Raw genomic sequence first — 24,076 nt, forward strand, 5'->3', positions numbered from 1 at the left:
TTCACATATATAATCATGTATATGCATGTAAATAATGTGTTTTACACAGCAGAAACGCCTTAATCCCATTGATATCCTTCCAATGAAAGTGATGGGAGCTCTAAAATCTGAGTATGTGACACTTTCTTGTGCCAGTCACATTGATGCCTCATACATTTCTGAGTGACTTTAACATGGTTGTTACCTTTAAAGCTTTAATCAGTCAGAGACAAGGTAATCTAAAAGATCGCCTTCATCTACACAATCCTGCTGAAATACTTAGACACCATAAAATGCTTTATCTGACTGTTGCAGTGCAGCTCATTTGGTGAATGAAATAACAGGTCTTTCTCAACATTTCCTATTTATATAATTCTGAACTCCTTTCCTCTTCCTTTATGTTTTATGCCTCAGGTACAAGCCTTTCAAATGGAGAAAGCCTGCCTATTCAAAATAGCCTTTCTTAAATATGTAGTTAATATATGCTCCACTATCAATAACCTTAAAATCTGGATGAATTCTGATACTGCGTTCATATATATTCATATATGTGTTCAAGTCATTTCTAACTTATAGTGATCCTAAGGCAAACCTATCATGCAATTTTCTTGGCATGATTGTTCAGAGATTTGCCACTGCCTCCTCTGAAGCGAGAGGATATGACTTGCCCAAGATGCCCCAGGCATGGCTAAGCAGGGATCTGAACTCTGGTCTCCCAGTGTCCTAGTTCAACATTCAACCATTACACCCGCTCTTTCATTTGTGGCTGTATGTGTTTATGTTATTGTTACAAGCTATTTTCTAAGATTATTCCATTAATTTACTGATGAGAGCAACAAGTGTGAAAGGATCTAGAAGGCATAATAGATTACAAGTTAAACAAGAGTGAAAATTCTGATGCGAGTATGCCAGCAATATTAAAACTAGAAGTCCAGATTAGGGGAGTAATTGTAACAGTCTATTTTGCTTTAGTCAGACCGTCACCTGGAGTATTGTGCCCATTTCTGGACCACAGTTTAAGAACAATTTGACAAGCTGGAATATGGCCAGAGAGCCCATAAAGATGGCAAGCATCTGGAAACCAAGCTCAGTGATGAACAGTTGAGGGAGATGGGCATGTTTGGCCTGGAGAAGAGAAGATTGAGAAGTGATGTGATAACTATCATTATACATTTGAAAGACTGTATGTAGAAGATGAAGTCAAACAAACAAAGCATTGTTTGTTTTGTTTTTGCTGATGGGATAGGCTGAAACCAAGGGTTCAAAAACAAACAAAAAAGATTTCAACTAAACATTATGAAGGACTTTTTGACAGATAAAGGTAGTCAACCAGTAAACACATTAGTCATAAGGTGGTGGCCTTTTTCTCATTTGAGGTTTTTAAGTACATGTTAGATAACCGCAGCTCAGAGATGCTTTAGATGTAGATTCTTGTATTGGCAGTCTTTGAACTAGATATGATTCTGTGAACAACCATATAATTGAATGGCTATCAAAGGTGCAAGGTTTCATAAATGACTGAATGAGAGCTGGAAGCAATAGTGAAATGCAGGGTGGACACAGATGGTCTGGTACCATACCCGTTTCCTGCTGCCATATACCCTCCCTCCAGTCTTGCTCTGAAGGTGGTATTCCTTTTAAGGATGAGGCCTTGGGACCACATGGTGCTGCCACACCATAAACAAGAAGCTAAAATGGGGAGAAAATATGAACAAAAAGCTTTACTAGATTTTCTGAAAAGGTGATGCCTTTGGAGTAGATCACCCTTCTTTTCATACAGCCTCCCCATCCACCACCCTGTCAGAGTCCTGTATGTTGAGTTTTCTAGAAGTTTCAGTTCATGAAGGAGTGATCTACTCAAAGTGTCGACTATTTATTAATATCTATTCAAGCCTTTTTGTTTTTGTTCAGCACTGGGTTCTTCTCACACAATCTTTCTTGCTCTACTACTTGCTATCATATGTCACATAACAGAGGCAGTTGGGCCTGGTAATCACAAGGAAATAGCAAAGCATTTGCTCATGGACTTTCTGGAGGCCTGTGTTGGTCACAATGTTGCAGCCCAAAAGCAGCTGGCTGGTCTCTCTATGGAGAGCCTGCCCATATATCTCCCTGTTACCTCCTTTTCAAGTATCTTCAGAGCAAGGTAGCAGGCAGGTGGGTGATTGTTCCAGATGGGTGACAACACTGTCCTCCCCATTTGCAACCTGACACAAAGACTTTATCTCATGGTATGGCATGGCCAGCCCTGCTGACATGAGCGGAGCTGTGTTAAATAAATCAACAGTTTAACAAGGTGAATATTAACTATGAAAGCCATGAATATAAGATGTGAACAATAAACACAATAAATAACCTTCACTAAGACATCAAACACACAGATGAAATGAATGCTGGAGCCAAATCTCTCCACAAGGTATAGCTAAATGGAAGAACATTCCTTTTTATAATGAAAGAAAGAACCTCACTTAAGCCTTGGCAAACACAGTCACATTACTTGATAAATTCCATTCAATGAAACTGTCCTCCAAAGGATTTTTTTCTGTTCAAGTACAGAAGGTCAGAGATAAGAATATCCAGGGCTACTGAAATTCTCTCTCATTGGGCTATGGATTATAGGCTTTAAACTCCCGTTACAGACTAGAAGGACACTTGTAGGGAAACACCGTTGGGAGATAAAGTACTTGAAATGGGAGTAGGATTGACTGTTCCTGTACTATAAAGGGTGCTTGTTTTAACTGTTAACAGATTTGTGGTAATTAAGAAATGTAACATAAGCAAAATCATTTTTAATAATAACATGAATATTCATTTAAAAGTCTTTGTAGCAAGCACAATAGATAAAGAACTTCAAAATATGGCAAAACTCTCAGAAAGGAACACACAGTTGACATCCTGCATTGGGAGAAATATGATAACGTTCTGCACAGATTTTGGTAGCCATAAGGAATCCTGGAAACAAACCCCAACAGATACCAAAGGCTTATTGTGAAGACATAAATCCAACATACTACATGCTCACCTCTTCTGGTTGTTGGGGAGGTTGGATTTTTTTTACCAACTGCACAACAGCCAGGACTCCCGATGGATACCAAAATTTGTGGATGCTCAAGTCTCATTATATACAATGGTGTATGAAATGGTATCCCTTACATAAAATACCAAAATCAAGATTTGCTTTTTGGATTTTTTTTTTAAAAAAATATATTTCCAAGCTATGGATCATTGAGTCCATGGGTGCAGAATCCATGGATACAAAGTACCAACTGTCTAATTCACTAACAGGATACCAGCTTATATCTACTTGCCCTACATTACACACTCACTTATACTGTAGTAACCCACCAGTATCCAGTGATGTGAACATATGCATTTGAAACCACTAAGCATAACAAGTGATATATCAGACTGGAGAAAGAGCCCTGAAACTAGCACAAGCACAGCATTTGAGAACTGAAAACAGATTAAGCATGAAGAAATCCATAAGTGTTTTCAGTCAGAAATAATACTAGAATTAATCCAAAGGCTGATCTTCACATTCAGGAATTCACATGGGACTCTATCGTTCTGTTCTGTATAACATATGTCTGAATGCTTCCTGAACACAGATGTAAATTTTCTGGCAATTTTGAAGCCATAGGAAGAAAACATTTTTTCTGAGTTTTTGGAGAAAAGCTGAAATTTTTGAACAAAATGAGAAATGCAATTTTCATTCACAGATTGAAAGTTATTTTGTTATTTTAGGAACATAAATATATTCAATATAATTTTATCAAGCATAAAATCTGAAATTGTACAGATTATAATACAGTTTATTGAGAATATAATTACAAATTGAATTGACTATTTAACATTTTCTTTTTTTACTATAAACAGAGCTACTGTAAGGAATGCTAAAACTATAAAAAAACACCTTTAGTTTTTCCAATCTGAGAAGCAGGCAGAAAAACTCCAAAACAAAACAAAAACTGAATTGGATTTATAACCCACCTTTCTCCCAAAATTATTTTGTCTCCACTAGCTCTCCATAGCAGCAAGCAGGCATAAGTCACATACCATATATAGTCTTACATACTGTAAAATTCTTCCTCTTACATAGCGTTTAGAAATTATTTGGAGGCTGTAAATAGGTGACAGCCTTATATTAAACATTTTTTATCATTCTAAAATGAAATGTTTCACAATTCATTTTTTAATTTAAAAAAAAGTGGGAAAACACAGAAGAAAACGTTTTTCTTGATGTTTTTATGACCCCAGTCCCAGCCTTCACTCAAAAGCTCCCTTCTGGTACAAACCTATCTTCACAGAGAAAGGTGTTTCATCCCAGCCTTTTCACTGACACCCTAGTTTTCAATGTGTGGAGATTTCTCAGAGATATTTTAAATTGAGTGCTAAATCATAACCTACATTGTTATATGGTACAGAATATTTAATTTTATTGTTTATTTATTTGATTTTTAGCCTGTCATGCTACAAAAAGGATATTGCAAATCTGGAAAAAAATTCTAGAAAGGGTACAAAAAAGAAAACTCATCTGCAAGAATAATTTCAGTGTTTTTAGGCTGTTTAGTTTAGACAAAACTGAAACCTTGGGAGACATAATGGATTTTTGTAATGTGTGTTTAATTTTTTTTCTTTTAAAAACATTTATACATTAGGGAAAGTAGGCAGAAATAAAAACTGACTTTTTCCTGTTCCTCTCCTATACTACTACTGGATGGGGGACGGGGTAAATATTGAGATTCAGGGTAGATAAAAGAAAGTACTTATTCACACAACAGACAGTTAAACTGTGGAATATACTACTGCAAACTGTAGTAATGATTGCTATTTTGTATTGTTTTAAACGGCAAATTCCTGGCGAATAAGACTATGAATGTGTACTCATCATAACTTTGTACAGTGTATCAGTAGTTTGGGAGTGTGGTGTGGATGGTGAAGATGCTCTCATGTCCTGCTGCCAATAGTTTTTCCCATTGTTTTAATAGAATGCTGATTGATCATTGATTGGTCATTCTTTTAATAGGATGCTGAACTATATTGGATTTTGTCTGATCCACCATGGCTCCTTTTGTTCTTACAAAAGCAAGACAAATACCTTTCTTTTTTTAAAGGCTCCTTTGGCTCCTGGCACAGCTTCACAAACAAGGCTGATAGCTTCCCTGGAGAGACAGAAAATAATTTCTATCGTAAATGGTTATGATTTTTCTTCAATATTTCCATAATTTTTGGACTCATACTGGAGAAGTCTGATTTGATTTTGTGTGATATCATATGAGACTCTTGTGAAAAGCAGGCAATTTGATTACAATCATATTGTAGCTATGTGTATCTACAAGTAAGAAAATCTGGGCAACCAATGCTATCATTTTTTCTTAGGGAACTGTGAGCCTTACTTCTAGAAAATGAACTGCCCTTCTATCCTGATAATGCTTGGCATTTTTTCTATATATGAACAGAATTGCTAACTGCACAAATTGTTGTGTAAGAATTATAACATGCCATTATATTAAAAGAAAAAGGATACAGGCTTATATTTTGTTAATACAGCTCATGTGCCCAGTTCAACATTACCAAAATGTCATTAGTCTGTCTCCAGTTTTATCAGCTGATCTTATCACAAAAATATTATAGTACATACAACAAATGGCAGTGATTAATATACACAGTACTAAAGAACAAACAGGGTACAAATACTCAGTGATTTGCACAAAGGTAAGCAATTGGAAATAAATTATCTTGCAAAGCTAAACAAAATTACTATGTTTGGTCATGGGTACTAGTATGCAAATACACTTTCTTGCCATTTTTCTCAGGTGCAAGATGTAATGAATCTTCTTCTTTTCCCCCCAGAAAGCTGTTTGGCTTCTCTACAATTTTGTCTTTCTCAACATGGTCTCTGATTACCTTGTCTCACAGTCATCACTGCTGATTGAAGAATGTAGACAGAGATTACCCTGAACTACAGAACTAGAGCTCTCAGGTAAAGCATTCTAAATACAAAATCTAACTACCAATCCCAAGATAACCAAACGAGTATCAAACTGCAATAACTGGATCGGGCCGATATACTCTACGTCAGTGCTATTGAATGTGGTGGTCCACGAACTAGTGCTAGTCCATGACTCATCATTTGCCAGTCTCTGGAGAGCTTCCAGGAAAGGAAAAATGTTGTAGGCAATTGGGACAATTATAGGACTCATCTTTCACACTTTTGGGGGAAATTGCTGGTCCCACATATCTAGTGGTGACACTAAGGTTCTTACCACCTGGTGTGGGTTGCTGGTGACAGCAGCGGATGGCACTACCCCCTCCCTCCCACTGCCTTGCCCAGCCAGCTGGCCAGCCACTGAAAGACACGGGTGGCTGAACAGATGGTCAGGTGAGGCATAAACAGCCCACCTCTCCCTCTACCTCATCCACCTGCCTGGTCAGCTGCAGAAAAACCCAGGCAGCTGGACAGATGGATAGGCAAGGCAATGGATAACCCTCCTCTCTTCCCTCCCTCTACCTCACTCACCCAGCCAGCCAGCCATGGAAAGATCCAGGCAGCTGGATAGGTAGGCGGGTGGGTGAGCTAGCAGAATGTCCCATTCTTCCATCCTGGGAGAGAAAGGAGAGCATGAAAACACTTTGCAACAGAGCTACTGCTATGGGGTTGTATAATAACAGATTTAAAACTGTTCAGAAATTATACTGAAAAACTTTTAAATGACAAGAACATTTTGTCATATTGAAAATGTTGATCCAAAAAAAATATTGATAGCAATCAGTTTTAAGGTCTCAGATTAGAATAAAACAAGAATTGTAATTTCCTCTGCTATATAAGCAATCTTATAAAATATTTTTAGAGGAGAATGGAAATGCATTTTAAATATTTTAAGTTTTAAACAGTCCTGTCATGTGCTCACTATGTAATAAATGCAGCTGAACCCTGATTTTTGCAATTGGCCTTGAAAGAAGAAAATTAATGTCTACCAAGCAAGCATGTCACAGTGCCTCAAAGAAGGCAAAAGCTATTCTCACTTCAATTCTAACTTTCTAACACCAGCATTTCTACTTTGCACATCAAGCATAGCACCTGATTTTCTTCTGTCTTCTTTCCATCTATGATATATTCCTATCAACCCAACAGTTCACCATAGATTTACCTGTTTCTTTCCAGACTCAGTAATAAACTACTCAGCCTACAGACAACCAAATCTCACAGACACACTGTGATGCCTTTGGTCTCTAGCACTATAGAGTATTGTCCATCTTGTACTAGATGGCTCTGGAGAGACAATATTTAACAGCTAGCCTACAAAGAAGAAAAGGGGTCCAAAACACACTACAGAACTAATCGAGTTTGAGACTAGATTCACTGTCCTGGCTCAGTGCTAGGGAATCCTGTGAACTGCAGTTTATTGTGGCACCAGAGCTTTCTGACAGAGAAGTTTAAATGTCTCACAAAACTACAGTTCCCAGAATTATCTAGCATTGATCTAGGGAAAGTAAAGCGGTCTCAGGGGTCATTCCCACTAGGATTTAAACTGAATTACGAACCGGGGTTATATGTCCGTCATTCCCACTTGAAGTTGGTTTCAATCCGATTCTGAGCTGACAGAGTTTCTTAAAAGTGGGGTAAATGCAGAAAACCCCCTCTTATTTGACACTACTTTTCAAGAGGTTCTTTTGAGAAGAACCGAATCACAAGCATGCTCAACAAGTGGAAATGACCTTCGGATCAAAATCACATCTCACAGGAGAGGAGGGACTATCACAGAGGTGTTGGAAGGGGGTGTCACCCATCCAGCCTTTGGCTGCTTGAAATCTGCCATTTTTTGAGCGCTGACCATTGTCTACCCGCATGTATGGTGGCTTTTTAATTTTCCATCTTTACACTGATTGATTCCTTCTGAATCTGCCCATGATCCCCTACTGTAAGAAGTTACTTTTTTGTCTTTTTTATTTTATTATTTGCTTTTCTATTATTCTGTGATTTTGCTATTAAAAGTGATATTTTTTTCACTGAGATCTTTCATCAGAGGTTACAACTTTTATCTACATCCCTGACAGGACATGAAACCCTTCTAGCAATTTGCAACAATGCATGTTGGTGCAACATGTATAATAGCCTGTTATGCAATAGAAATCTGATGTTCTGCAACAAATCACATAGCTTTCTGGCACCCAGTGAGTAACAGGTCCCATAACACTTCAATGCTTATGTGCAATGGGAGCCATTGAACAATGGGCATGCAGATGGCTCTGCTTGTGCAATGGCCCCAGAAATGTAGCTACATCTCTGCTCCCCTCCTGAGGATACAAGCTTTGTATAATGTTGCAATTTACCTTTACATAATCATGACTAGTTTATGATGACATGAACATCTAACAAGATGCCAGCCATTATGTATAAGAATTGTTTATTATCAATACTTTAGGTACCAACAGGACTACAATAATGTTGTGTTATTATGTGCTTGCAAAAATTCATCATCATCCCTATTGTGTGTGTATTTTTATTCTCATCTTCTGTCTTTTTAAAACCACCTTGAGTCCTTGTCTTGAAAAAAAAAAAGGGATATAAATAAAGTGATGGGGAAGGAAGGAAGGAAGGAAGGAAGGAAGGAAGGATAATATGGGTTACACAAATTATCTGCCATGTATGGTTGCCTTCAGGTAACATACTGTACTTTTAGCAAGAAGGTTTAAGAGACAGCTGTGAAAATGCATTTAGAACCCATCTTCTTACCTTGTAATCTGTGTTCTTGTATTGAAGTCAAGTGACCTCATGGAGCGTAACACCTCTATACATCCCAGGTACTACAAGAAGAAAAACAAATGTCCATATAAACAAAAATGAAAACAGCATTATAATGAATATTAAAATAAAATTTAAAAAACACCCTACCCCTCTCACAGGTCCACCTCAGCAGGTGATCTGTTTCAGAGAGATTTATTAATTTATCTTTACTGACATACATATGTTACTTTTCCACCAAAAAAAGCCCTCCAAAGTGGCTAACAAAGAAAATAAATGTGCAATAAAGCAAACAAAAAAAGTCCCATCAACAATCACACACCAGATTAATTATCAGTACTGAAAGACAGAAAGAGAAGAGATCACTGTTGTGGAAGTCTGTTGAGCCCCCCCCCCCCCCATCTGCCCCTTCCACTGGGAGATCTTCTGCCACATCAAAAAAAGAAATCAATCAGTAGTATTATATCACTAGTAGATGGGGCTGGGGAGTGGCTCAAGTAAAATACATACAGTACACAGATAGTTTTCTGAGCCCAAAATTACTTTAGATCTCATTTAGAGGTTGTCTACACTTTGGAGGAAAGTCTGAATGGACTCCATATCTGTTATGCCCTGCTCCCACCTCAGAGCCACCCTGCATCTGTTTTCTCAGCAGTAGTTGTTTACATGTGTCTATACAGACATGGCTGTGGTCCATGGCTATTGACTTTCATTCTGGACAGGGAATTGGCTCAGAAATTGGTAAATGTTCGTGCCTGTGCCTGCCAGGCAGCAATCTGTCCTGTTTTACCCCTGAACCCAGGGTAGTTCCTGTGTTTAACACTTGAATTTTCCTCTGCTAATGATAAGTAATTTGGGGGCCTGCGTTCCAAGAAAAAATGAAAAGCCAGCTGATTCCCACCTATGAATTCGGTTGTTAATTTTTAAGAGTGGGCCTTTAAACCATTCCTAAGAATCTCACCATGCCCCACCTCCCCAAATCTGAACTCTGAAATGGCACTCTACAAAAAGTACAAAACAGAGCAGGGCTGCAATGTGATTTTAGATCTTTAAAAAATACATGCAGAAATAATAAACCATAGTTCTAGCAATTTCAGAAATCACTGGCCAGCTATAAACTTTTTAAATGATGCAAACTGCATTTTCAGATGCTATTTCTAACATTGGCACAGAAATCCCTGAAAAAGCTGGTTGACAGCCAACCATCCATCCACATTTCTAAAAATAAGCCTGCAAAATTAGAAAATTCTTACTTAAGCACATTTGAATTCGTGGCTGTCTGAAAAATACAATCTGTCTCACGCTTACATTGTGTGCCAAGATTTATTCAAGTTGAACTGATTACTTGCTCAGTAATGTGATAACACAGAAATGGCTTCATTAAAAAAAAAACTATGGTCCTAATTGCACATGAGGGAAGTATATAAATATGTGTTGTTTCAGATATTTTCATGTGTGAAATGCCACTTAATACACAGCCTTCATAGCTGAATTACATTGTAATGGATAAGACTAAACATAGTAGAATCACACCAGCCAGTCCTATAAATGTAAGACTGCCACATTCTATTGTTGTTGTGTGCCTTCAAGTCATTACAGACTTATGGCAACTCTAAGGCTATCATGAGGTTTTCTTGGCAATATTTTTTCAGAGGAAATTCTTCCGCTGTGACCCTAGCATGTGACCCAGTAGTTTCATGGTCAAGCTGGGCCATGACCAGGAATCAAACCCATTCGATTCACACTGACTCTCATAGCACTCTATTATTAGATGTCCAAAGCAAAACAACTATGAATGGGAAGAAGAATGCAAGAATTTTTTTTTAAATTTACAATGAAGCTGTAAGGTCAAGCATTCATTGTATAAAGAAAATGGTACTATTAAAGGATTTTTCAAGAAATATAAAATCAAGAGCTATTTTGCAAATTTTACAGTGCACTATAAATAAATAAATAATGATAATAAATCAGAGATCAGAAGTTTAAAATGCAATCCATCCTTTGTGCATAAACTGCCTTGACACAACTTCTTTGGATATAAAGAAAAATAAGACATCTGCCATCGCAATAGCAATTTCTATACTGCTTGTGTAAGCTAATTGCCCCCAACAAGCTGAGTACTCATTTTAGTGACCTCAGAAAGATGCCAGACTGAGTCAACCTTGAAGCCACTGGCTGGTACTGAACTCACAACCTTTTGGTTTATGAGAGAGTGGCTCCAGTTCAGTCATTTAAACCTCTGATCCACCAGGGTCATCTTGCCTGTCCCCTAGGAAGAACACTCTGACTAGGATATAGTGTGATCTTCCTAAGGGGCTGAATGACTGTGTGGATGATACTGGTCAATAGCTGGGTTTGGCCAATCTAGACAACAATCCAGCAGTTCTGAACCGATTCTGGCCCTAAAGGCTGTTGTAAAGACTTCTCTTACAGTGTCCATTTTGGTGGCCAGACTTACAGATCTATGAGGGTTTTTAAAACATGCTGGGAATATCTGATGAGGCATACGTATGCATTCTCCCTTCTTGGGCTTGTCTACATTACCTATATGTAGGGAGCCAGATGCAGGGAGCCCTGGTGGTGCGGTGGTTAAATGCTGGTAGTGCAGCCACAAAGTTGTGAGTTCGATTCTGCAAGCCTGCAGGTTGACTCAGCCTTCTATCCATTTGTAGGTCAGTAAAATGAGTACCAAGTTTGTTGGCAGCAATTTGCTTACAGATTGTAAACTGCTTAGAGCAGGGGTAGGCAACCTGCGGTCCGTGGACCGGATGCGGCCCGGCAAGGCCTTGGGACCGGCCCCAGCCCGGTCCTGCCGCCGATTGCCGCCGGGGCCTTTGAGGGGCAATTGTCTATAGAAGCCTCAGAAACATGCATTTATATTAACATTTTTTAAAAAATCAGCAAATTTTTTCACGTGTCCTCCATTTTTTTTAAAAAGTGTCTTCCATTTGAAAATTTTGTCCTACATTTGTCCTGGTTTATTTATATATTTAAATTTTTTTAAAAAATTATTTATTTATTTATTTTTTGGCTTCGGCCCCCCAGTTGTCTGAGGGACAGCAATCCGGCCCCCGGCTCAAAAAGGTTGCCTACCCCTGGCTTAGAGAGTGCTGAGTTCATTGGTAAGCGATACAGAAATGTACATGCTATTGCTATGTACTCCAATTTTCCTCAGGGCTGACTGTGTGCAGTTTACACTATCCAGCCCCCAAACCCTGCATTAGATCCGGGATGTTTGCACAATGGCCAGACTTGATTGGGGTTTTCACTTCTTGTCCTACATTAAAAAGACTTACTTTTTGCTCTGGGTAAAAAACCCAGAGCAAAATGTGGTAACAACAGGCAACTGCCTTTCCACATAGTTTCTGCAAGTGTTCCTGCCAAGTTACTCTGCAGGCACGAGTTGCTCTGAGGTCAGAATGAGAAACCCAACATTGCTAACATGGCTGGGCACCATGTTCTGATCCACTCACACCTGCAGCAGCCAGCTCACACGAACCACATGGGAAGGCAGCAGCCCATCGTTGCTGCATTTTACTGAAGCAGGTAATGGAGGGTATTCAGATGGAATTTGGAGCCAGAATAATCTGGGGGCAACCTGGAGTATTCTGGCCAATGTAGGCAAGCCCCTTCTCTCTGTGTTACTGCTCACAGATGCTCAGTAAGATATTATGGAGCCTGGTGCTGTTTACCGTGCCTACTGTAGGCAGGCATTAAACTGTTAATAAAATAAAATGCTAGATAGGAGAAATGGAGCTGTGTAAAGTACTGATTTTTTTAAAATCAATAACAAAAGTAGATTATATAATATACCCTTTATACAGACTCTCACAAAAATGGGTTCATAATGAAACTGTATAATCAAAATCTTGAATCATTATTCTAATTTATAATGGTCCTTTTATTTTATTTATTTATTTTTTAAATCACTGACGCTCTGGATGAAATATCTGTATTTTATCCAACTGTGAAAAGTACATCTAAGCAGCCGATGATAAGCTTAGTTTTCACAAATAGACAATTTTTGACATTCTGGACAGCAAAGGATGAGGCCTGAACCACCATCACACTCAACTTAGGTGAAATGGCATACAGATGCATGTCAATTACAATGCTTACATAACCCATCCCCCTGCAGTTCAAATGTCAAATGTTAATGCAAACCACCTGTTAGTATGTTACTAATGTTTGTTGCTGCTGCTATTAACTGCCCTCAGGTTGACCCCAACTCATGGAAACCCTGTGGATAAGACATCCCCAATATCCCCTACCCTCCACTGCTATGCTCAGGTCCTGCAAACTCAGACCTATGTCCTCCATGACTGAGTTCATTCATCTGACATGCAGCCTTCCTCTCTTTCTACTACCCTCCACCTTTCCTAGCATTATTGTCTTTTCTAATGAGTCCTGTGCTCTCAGGATATGGCCAATTTATGTTGTAGTATTGGTTTCATTCAGTTACCTGAATGGAAGAAGGTTAAATTGTTGGCATCAATTATCTTGCCAATTGCAATTTGACCCATATGCTCGTGCCAAATTAAGTGAATGGAGCAAATCAACAAATTTTAGAAGAAATACAGTGGACCCTTGTTATACGCTGGGGTTTGGTTCCAAGATCCCCCGTGGATAACAAAATCCGTGTATGCTCAAGTCCCACTAAATATAATGACATAGCAAAATGGTGTCCCTTATAAAAATGGAAAATCAAGGTTTGATATTTGAAATGTATACTTTTTTTGAACATTTTCAAACTGTGGATGCTTGAATCCATGTATAAAAAAATCCTTGTACAGTATAAGAAGGGCCAACTGTACATCATATGGGTGGCCAAGTAGCACTAACATCTTATAGTGCGCTATTCCACTTTCCCTGCTCTGGCTGCCTCCTGTTGCATTCTGAGGTCTGTAATTCAGTGAGGCCTAAGAGCTCTCTTGAACCTCCTTAAACTGAAAATCCCAGAATGCAACAGGAGGCAGCCAGAACAGTTAAAGTGGAATAGCAGTGCAATAAGACGGTAGGGCAGCAATCTCCTAAAACAGGAAGTGGCTCAGATGACTATAGATTTAAGAAAAGAATTTGAGAAAGACCTGCAGGAAGAGCTGAAAGTAACTTTAATGGTGGAATTAAAATAAATAAGAGAATCTTTAAATCAAATTTCTACTGAAATGCAACAAATGAATACAAAACTGACATCTTTGGAAGAAAGAGCTACAAAACTGAGAAAAACTCCTAAAATGATTATTACTGACACACAGAGAGATCTGGATGCAATGTCTTTTTTTGTTGCAGCTCAAAGAAAGCGAGAAAACCTTAAGATTTAGAGGGATTGAAGAATGAAAATATCTGTGACAAGATAGTTGATTCCAGGCTGAGACTCTGGGAAACTGAGTGAAGAAGAGCAAGGAGAAGTGGATAAAATCCACAAAATAGATTATTAGGTTGCAAGACAAAGGAAGATACTACAGATGCCACAGTAAATTTTATGAGATGTAGGGTAAAGGAGGACCTATTATTAGAGCTTTACCGAAATAAGATGTAGATGGATGGGAAAACTATACAGGTTTTTAAAGATATACCAGTCAAAATTCGGGGGGGGGGGGGGATTACAGCTTCTTAACAGATGAGATGTGGAATTCAATTTAGATGGGAAAATTTGGAAAATGTGACCTTTTGTTTTAAACAAAGAAGACTTTTTGTTAACACCCTTTAAAGGGCAAAAGGTTTTCTTTTTAAAAATGGCACAGCCATGGAATCTAACTTGAGTGGAAGAAGAAAGCATGCAGAAAAACAAGAAAGGAAAGAAATTCTAACCACAGTGCAGAAGAGGATGAAGAGGCAGACATTGACAAGGAAACAAGAAAAGGAAAATATAAACATCATCTAGTCAGATGACCAGGAAAAAGACTCTGATGATGTAAAGCTTTGATGGCTAAGTTAAAATGAGTTTCTTGGAATGCGTGAAGTATGAATTCAACCCAAAAGAGGTAAAAGATTTTTAGAAAAGTTTAAATATGGTTTCATCTGTGTTCAAAGGACAAAGATGATAAAAGGGATGAAAATACTTATTAAATATAAAATTAGGGCAATGTTTTGTGGTATCCATGAATAAAAAGAAAAGAGGCATGGTGGTTTATGTAAACAGGAATTTGATTGTAGAAAACTCCTGGGAGATGAAAATGGAAGATATAAGGAGTTGAAATAGTATTACATAGTCTAAAGATTCCCAACAGAAACTATATCATGCTTTTATAAGAATTTAATAGAAAAGTTTTTATATATTTCACATGAAAATTTGATATTTTTTTGTGGGGATGGGAATGGAGTGATACAGCCTCAGATTGCTGTAAGTGTAAAACATATTTTAAAAGAATCAAAGAAAGCTCTCAAATTCCTTTGGAGAAGTAATGGATAATTTTGATTTATACGTTGCCTGGAAATTTAAATATGGTGAAGCTAAAGACTATACTTTTTACTCAGAAAGACACAAATCTTTTTCAAGGATTGCTATTTACATGATATCAAGTTCATTATGTAATAGAATTAAGAGACTGGATATACTGCCTAAGACTTTCCCAATCATAATCTGGTTGCATTGGCACTATCAACAATCAAGAAAATATCCTTTAGTTGGAAGTCAAATTAAATTAAACAAAATTATTAAACAAAAGTGAAGAGAATTTTGGAGAGAATTTTATGTTGAGATAAATGTAAATAACGGAATGGATTGTGATGTAGTATGGTATGCAAGCAAAGTATTTAAGAGAGGATATTTTTAATACAACAAAATACAGAATTTAAAAAATGAAAATCAGAAAGAACAAATTATAGATGCAATTAAAGAAAATGAACTGAAAATAAATCATAGTAAGAAACAAATGATGAGTGAAATAAAACTTTTACAGAAAGAACTTAATCTGATTATAGCAGAAGAAATGGAAAGGAAAATAATTTCACCAAGCAATGACATTTTGAATTGGCAAATAAATGAGGGAGTTGGTTTGAGAAAAGTTAAAGAAAAAAATGTTATTAAAGATACAAAAAAAAAAGGGGGGGTTGTTTCAGATAATGAGCAATTAAGAAAATCTTTCATAAATATTATTCCTCACTGTTTAGAAAACAGCAGACAAAATGAGAAAAAAAATTGGTGAATATTTAAACAATTGAAACTTAATTATGATTTTGGACTTCCAAAACGCTGAACTGAATCTTCATGATAGTTGAAATTGTAGAAGCTATTAAAAATTAAATTGAAATAGGCTCCAGGACCAGATGGCCTGCTGGCTTCTTATGGTAACTGTTCAGAAGATCAGATATTTTTGCAACTACAACAGACGATTTACTCCATATTGGTTTTAGGAAAATCCCAAAATCTTTGAAGACTAGAACTATATCTTTTATACTAGAGGAAGATCAAGATTTGTTGGATCCTAAAAACTATAGGCCTATTTCTTTGTTAAATAATGACCACAGAATGTTTACATCCATTTTGGCAGGAAGAATAAAGATATTACAAGAATTGATCAATGAAGAACAATGTGTTTTTTTTTAACCTAAGAGACAGTTGAGAGAAAATACAAAGTGTGCACTAGATATTTTAGAATACCCAGATAATCATAATGAGAAACAAGGTGCTTCTATATTTCTGGATGCAGAAAAAGCAGCTGACTATATGAACTGGCTGTTTATGATAAAGTGGAGAAGATCGACTCTGACAACAACTTTATTAATTGAATAAAAGCAATATACAAAAATCAAAATACACAAATTCTGATAAATGGATTGTGAGATTCAGAGGTTGTCCACTGTTTTTAGAAGTACTTAATAAAGCTATAAGAGAAGACAAAAGTATTCAGGAAATAAATATCAAATGATATTGTTATAGGGTTGCCATAAGTCAGGACCTCCAAACCAGGACAAATGTAGGACAACATTTTCAAATGTAGGACACATTTTTAAAATGGAGGACACGTGAAAAAATTGATGCTTTTTTAGAAATGTTAATATAAATGCATGTTTCTTAGGCATGATCAATATGGAGGACATTTTGTCATTACTCCTAGACAGATGGCAGAAATGTACTTCCCTTTCTGGCCAAGCCACCCCCCTCCATTCCAAAACACACACGAAGCACATCTGGCCATTTCACTGGGTCCTCATAAGTTGGAAGGGAGCTGAAGGTACACAACAACAACAACAGAGGAGGAAGAAGGGGGAGGAGAAAAATGAATGAGAATGAGAAAGAAGAAAAGGAGGAGAAAGAAGAAAAGTAGGAAAAAGAAGATAAAAATAGGAGGAGGGGAAGAAGAAGAGGAGGAGGAGGAAGAAGAGGAGGAAGAGGGGAAGAAGAGGAGGAGGAGGAGGAAGAGGAAGAAGAGGAGGAAGAAGGAGGAGGAGAAAGAAGGAGGAAGAGGGGAAGAAGAAGAGGAGGAGGAGGAGGAAGAAGGGAAGAAGAGGAGGAAGAAGGAGGAAGAGGGGAAGAAGAGGAGGAGGAAAAAGGAGGAAGAGGGGAAGAAAAACAAGAGGAGGAAGAGGGGAACAGGCAAGGCTCCCTTCCCTTCTCCGGCTTCATGCTGTGGCAGGAGCCGAAGAAGGGAAGGCAGCCTGGCCTCAGTGAAGGTCCCTTCCCTTCTCTGGCTTCATGCTGCAGCCGGAGCCGAAGAAGGGGAGGCAGCCTTGCCTCAGCGAAGGTCCCTTCCCTTCTCTAGCTTCATGCTGCGGCAGGAGCCGAAGAAGGGGAGGCAGCCTGGCCTCAGCAAAGGTCCCTTCCCTTCTCCAGCTTCATGCTGCAGCCGAGGCCGAAGAAGGGGAAGCAGCCTCGCCTCAGCAAAGGTCCTTTCCCTTCTCCGGCTTCATGCTGCGGCAGGAGCCGAAGAAGGAGAGGCAGCCTAGCCATGGCAAGGCTTCCTTCTCCCCCTCGGCTTCATCCCAGGCAGCCGGCAGAGCCGAAGAGGGGAGGGAAGCCCCCCCACCAAAGGAGAGAGGCCTACACAGGCCTCTCTCTTTCCCCCGCCACCGCTGCAGTGCTAAACGCACAGCAAATGGTGGCCCCAAACTCCCCAATGCCCCACAGCCCTGCCCAGGCCTACCTGGGCTCCTCCTCCTCTGGGCCAACCACTGCCCCTTGTGGGCAGTTGGAGACACTGCAGCTTCTCCTATGGAGAAGCCTAGAGAAGGAGGAGCTGTGGACCTTCAGCAAGCACTGCAGAGGCACAGGAGCGCCCGGGCCCCTAGGGGCCCGGGACAAATAGCCAAAGCCGGGACGGGACGCTCCCAGGGCCACAAACCCGGGATTTTCCCTGGTAAAACTGGGATATGGCAACCTTATATTGTTATAAACTCAGAGAATTTGCTGATGACCTGTAATTTTTCTCAAAATCCTTTGGACAAGATTGAGAAGTGAATGAAAAATTTAATGAATTATGGTGAACTTGCTGGATTTAAAATAAATCAAGACAAAAGAGTAATTCATGTTTAAAATGTGAAAAAAGAGCATCAGATCCTGTTAACTGGGATGATGGGTTTAAAGTTTTAAAAAGGTTAGATATTTGATGGTAAATGTTTTAAAATTAACTCCAAATTATTTTGAAATAATTATGCCAAAATCTGGAACAAAGTGAAACAGAATTTGATGAAACTGAGTAAATTGAGGTTGTCATTATTGGGTAGAATATCAGTCCTAAGATGAATGTGTTGCCCAGAAGAATATTTTGAAATTTATAAAAGATAAGAAGATAAGAGTGAGGTTTTAAATTTTACAAAGTAGAGTCTTGGGATTGCCGAATCTAAAAGTATATTTTCTGTCTGTTGTTTAGTTTGGTTAAAAGACTGAGTAATATTACAAAACTAGAAACTATTACAGTTGGAAGGTTTTGATGTACAATTAATTTGGCAAGAGTTTCTTTGGTATGATAAAATCAAGGGAAATGCTAATTTTAATAATTATTATGTTATGTTAGAAAACCTTTGTTAATAAAGAATTTGTTTTAAAATCCCTATATGGACTTCACCATATGAGGCTTTTTATGCAAGAAAAAATAAATAAAATAATAAATGGACTATAGAAAGAAATATTTTAGTATTAGAGAAAGATGAATATAGAATAAAATCTATAGAATAATTTGATCTACAGGAAATAAAGATTCAACAGTATTTGTATAAAAGATTCAATGGTATCTGTAAAAGTTGAGATGGAAGATGAACAAGTAAAGGAGTGTATAGTGAAACGTGTACAAAATATTGGTCATAATACACAAATATATGATATACAAAGGGACCTATGGAAAAATATGTGACAAAAAGAGTTGAAAATTACTTTGTTATGATTTAAAAGATTTTTTTTACAAGACCACGTATTTAACTCCAGAAAAGATGTCCGAGGGGTTGACCATACTAGCAAAAAAAAAAGCAAAGCAGTTTCACTGCCTTTCCAGCTTCAGCTGTTTATATGATGCTCAAGGCCCAAAATGGGGTGAAACTGGTAAGAAGCCATGCTCCAATGTAAAAAAATGTCAGGGTGTTGAAACAGATCACAGCAGTCATGGAGTCAGTCAAAAATAGTCAAAGCAAAAACATATCAACATGGGTAGATACAAACAAGCTTAGCAAAAAATAAACGTAGCACAGCTTCTTGCATATCGGCATACAAATGACAGTATGGATAGCACTACAACGCCACCAGCATGGAGAGCACACATAGCCTAATATGCTCCCAGACTCTAAGCATCTCACGTATGGTATGAATGAAACCAAACCCTAAGTGGTAGAACTTAACACTCCTAGCATAAAAAATGTTTCAAATGATAGTTTAACTGTAACTCTTTCAATCAAACTTGGTTCATACATGTTCATTCTAGAGAAGTTTTTTTTTTAAATGAAGAAATCGAATACATTTCTTCATGATGTACCAAATATAGTTGATAGTTCAGTTCCAAAAACATTTATATGTCCTTCATATTGGTCCCACTAGGTAACAAATCAAGTTTGTGATTATGATCAAGCATATGGAATTGTACAGCATTACAGATAAAGACACTTTAAATTATAAAACATATTGTACAGTGTCTTCTGGAACATTCCCCCCCCCTTTTCCTTACAAGCACCACCACCATCTGAAAAACAGTTACCTAACATTCAAACTACCAACTTTACTCACTGAATTTTGTTATACTGTCATTTTATGGTTGAATCTGTCACATAATTTAAGCATATCTAATGAAACAGAACTGTGATGACATTCAAAAATTCTAGCAGTTGCTTTCTGAAAATACAAAAACCAGGACTTGGTGTTTATGGGTGCTGACAGTAAATTCTGTACCAATATGGAAAGTAATTAAATGAATCAATACTTTTCTAATTTAATTTCTCATTTAAATCTGTAGTAAATACTGTATGCATTCTGTCCCAGACCCAAAAATAACAAGCAGGAGACAAGTTCAAAAGAAATGGAACAGAACATCTAAATAGATAGAGCACAGTATAATTTCCAATTGGGGATTCATTCATAAATATCCAATAAACTGATCTGTGTGTATTTGCTACACATGATACGCACAGGAACTACAATCAAAGACATAGACATTAGTTTGGAAAATCAGTGTCCCAAGGGATGTTGTAACACCTTTGAAACTAACTGAAAAAAAGAAGCTGGTAGCATAAGCTTTCGTAGACTTGAATCTACTTCCTCAGATGTGGGAAATGGATGATCCAGGGAGAACTCTATTTAAGTAGAGTGAGTGTGGGAATAGCAATGGAAATGCAAAATGTGTGATTATAGAGATGAGATGACAAGTTCAGTTTTATGATCACTGGGGGACAACCGAAGGATGTTGTATAAAGCTAAGGATAGCAGATAACCTATAAATGAGTATTGGGATCTAGTGTGGGAGCCAAAAAGAAGGTCTGATGAGATGGCCAAGAGAGCTCCCATGAGTCTGAGGGCTTGTGTTGTAACGCGTGTAGCATACCAGGAAATCAGTCTCTGTTTAACCCTCTATTGATAGACAAGAACTGCACATCATTTTTGTCCTTTGGCTGTGAATTACCACAACTGCTAACACAAATAACACAATATTATGATGCTTTCCAAGTCAACTGCATTGCAACCAGATCTATGTTTCATTACTCTAAGGCTACCCATTTATCCCAAATTGTCAGCTAGATTCTAGTCCTATGAACAGGTCTCCTCTACTAGTGAAGATATCTAAGATCAGTCACAATGGTCTCATCAGTGATACTAATGATACTACAGTAGTACAATACTACAACTCTTATTACAAACAAAAATCTATTAGTGATACTTTTATTGGCCATCTGAAATGCACAATATACTTGTTGCAAGCTTTCGAAGCTCCATGGGCTTCTTCATCAGGCAAGATGTTATAAGCCAAAGGGGGGGGGGGAACAAAGTATATTGTGCATTTCGGTTTTCCAATAAAAGTATCACTGATGGATTTTTGTTTGTATTTGTTAAATGGCCAACACAGCTACTCCTGAATGTTTTCTATAACAACTCTCATTGTTTTATTGGGAGCTGAATTTCTAGCTCCTGTGCTGATACAGTTGCATTTCTTAGCAGTACATGATGCACCAGCCTCATGTGAAACTCTTGTGTCATACAGAAGAGGGAAAGCATTAGTATTAAATAATCAGCAGCACAGGTTTTGTCTGGGAGTGTTGAATCCCTCTTGCTTTAGTGACCATCATGAGAAAAAGTCAAGAACACTACCTCTAATATATCTTGACAGGGCTAAAGCTGGCCATGTTTTGCTCAGTTTGTGAGCTACTCCTAGGTTGCATCTACACTGTATAAATAATGCAGTTTGACATCTCTTTAACTGCCATCCTACAGAATCATGGGATTTTTAGTTTTGTGAGGCACCAGCACTCTTTGGCAGAGACGGCTAAAGACCTTGTAAAATTACAAATCCCAAGATTCCATTAGACAGAGCTGCAGCACTTAAAGTGGTGTCAAACTGCATTATTTTTACAGTGTAGATACACCCCTAGACATAGGGCAGAATCTGGTTTATGCATACGGCTGAATGAAGTCTTTCCTTAGCAAGACTGAGAGGGACATGATTTTCAGAGATCTGCCTCAATGTTTTTTGTGCATAAAAATATAATGAATAACTAGAAAAAGTACCCAAACACACACACACACCATGAAAACATGTACAAAAACTCTCATAATCTCAACCAGGGGCAAGAAACTTTTTGAAATGTATCATTATTTCATGCAACAGAATAAGCAAATATTTACCTCCTTGCCAGTATTATTCAAAGACATGTCTATGTCAGTCTATTTCTGTACAAAAAGATAGGAAGGAATCCTGTATCACTGTTGAGATTGGGGGGAAAAGAATATCTAGCATAAGCTTTTCTGAACTTTAGCCCATGTGGATTGCATCTGAAGAAGCAGACTAGAGTCTCTGAAAGCATATGCTAGAAATTTCTTTTTCTCAGTCTCAAAGATGCTACAGGACTCCTTTGTAGCTTTTTATTCTTAATAGTAGCTGGTGAAAACATCCCAGAGTGAGACTCTGCACAGCCACTGGTCAAAGACAATCCGGAACCTACATAGGAACCAAACCATAGGTTGATCCATATGGCCTGACTCAGTATAACGAATATGCATATGTTGAACATGCCAGGTTTGGAGGAGGGGACGGTACTGTCATCCCGAAGCATGTTATCAGTAATTTGATCCTCAGAAATCCTCTTTACTGTTTTTCCTTTGTTGCTTAACAAGGATATTTAAGGAGGACTTCAGTAGTTTGGGGGGGGGGGGGGAGACCAAGGAGACAAATGCTAATCTTTAATGGACGAGTTCAATCTCAGAAATTACTTTTTTAAAAAATCAATCCCCACAGTGCATGGATTTTGCTTGCTAGCTTCCCTAATGCATTGGAGCTTTGTTTGGGCATTTTGTAAAGCTTGCAATCAGCTTTTGGTCTGTTTTGTACTTGTAAACAACATTGCTTTTAACTAATTGGGTCATTGCTCAGATCACTGCTTCACTGAGCATAGTTGGGGGCTCAAATAGAGAACCCAGAGGACATTGTGTTAAATCTCCAGTCAGCCATGGATTCCCTGGGCAGACTTGATCCGGCTGAATATGATGAGAAAGAACTCAAAAGAAATGCTCCAAACTGCAATCCAAACAGGACGACGTACCTGATGGGGCAACAATGACAAGCTTCTTTCTTGAAAACAGAAAGATTCTACAAGCTTTTTGCGTCTCGTGATTGAAATAACCAATTGGTCAAAAAAATAATTATTTCAATAAACCACAGTATCAGTAACAGTTTTGTTTTTTTAAATAGTTTTCGATGTGTGCTTAAAATGTTGTATTTCATCTATCACCAAAAAATATAAAAATCAAATGTGAATTTATGGAAACATGAGGAAGTTTTGAATGTGTGTATGTGTGCATGCACATTGTATATAGATACCTCAGAGATTAAGGCATATTTTAGAATTCCACTGTGAATCAGTCCATTTTATTTTAGGCTCTTCTTTTAAAAGCTCAGAACTGTTTGCATCTAGTTTTCAGATCGATGTCTGGGCCTAATAACATGAAGCTTTACACTTCCAAGGGTTCTTAAACTACCACTGTAAATGAATACTAATTAAAACAATAGAAGTAACATTTTAACAAAGGCTGTTTTTTTTAAATGCACAGATGTCTTTCAAGGTAAATTCCTTAACATAACAATATATGCACAGAGATATTGAACAGCTAGGATTGCTTGTTCAGTATTGTCCAAGGCCCTGAGGTGTCTGGGCTGAGGTCTAGAAACAGGCCCTTGATGTTAGTTAAGCTTTGTGCATTAAATATCAACTGTTCTGTCATTTAAAACGGGGGAGGGGGGAGACATACTTTCCTGTTTGGAAATTAAGATAGAAATCTTAGCTAAAGGGGCTGTTCCCAGATCAAGGTGAAATAAGGGGATCATTTCCCACATACTTATGGGAGACAGGATAAGGAACATTGACTCTATTATTTCTAGCCAGAAGGTGGATGCAGAGCAGAACAGAGGATGATCTCTGGTACCACAATGACTGGGAAGGAAGGAGGAATATAACAAGGTGCACCTATACTATAGAAATAATGCAGTGTGACACCATCCTACATAATCCTGGGATTTGTAGTTTTATGTAGCACCAGTCCTCTTAGGCAGAGAAGGCTAAAGACCTTGTAAAACTACAAATCCCAGGATTCCACAGGATGGAGCTACAGTGTTAATGTGGTGTCAAATTGCATTTTTTCTACAGTGTAGATGCACCCTAAGTTAATTCACAGACTGTCTCCCCCAAGAGTCTATGCAAGTTGCAGCAAGAAATTAATTAAGC

General features: G+C 38.0%; 1 protein-coding gene across 2 annotated transcripts in view; it reads right to left on the reverse strand.

The window, feature by feature from the left end:
• SHC3 (SHC adaptor protein 3) overlaps positions 1 to 24,076 on the reverse strand; it is a 60,279-nt gene that overhangs the window by 28,145 nt on the left and 8,058 nt on the right. For both annotated transcript variants that reach the window (XM_042453888.1, XM_042453889.1), the window contains exons 2-3: positions 8,717 to 8,787; positions 5,078 to 5,141 (exon numbers count right to left, since the gene is read on the reverse strand). In XM_042453888.1, the coding sequence (XP_042309822.1) occupies positions 5,078 to 5,141; positions 8,717 to 8,787 (135 nt within the window). The remainder of the gene's footprint in view (positions 1 to 5,077; positions 5,142 to 8,716; positions 8,788 to 24,076) is intronic.

The sequence above is a fragment of the Sceloporus undulatus genome, chromosome 2, assembly GCF_019175285.1.
Source record: "Sceloporus undulatus isolate JIND9_A2432 ecotype Alabama chromosome 2, SceUnd_v1.1, whole genome shotgun sequence".
Taxonomy (NCBI): domain Eukaryota; kingdom Metazoa; phylum Chordata; class Lepidosauria; order Squamata; family Phrynosomatidae; genus Sceloporus; species Sceloporus undulatus.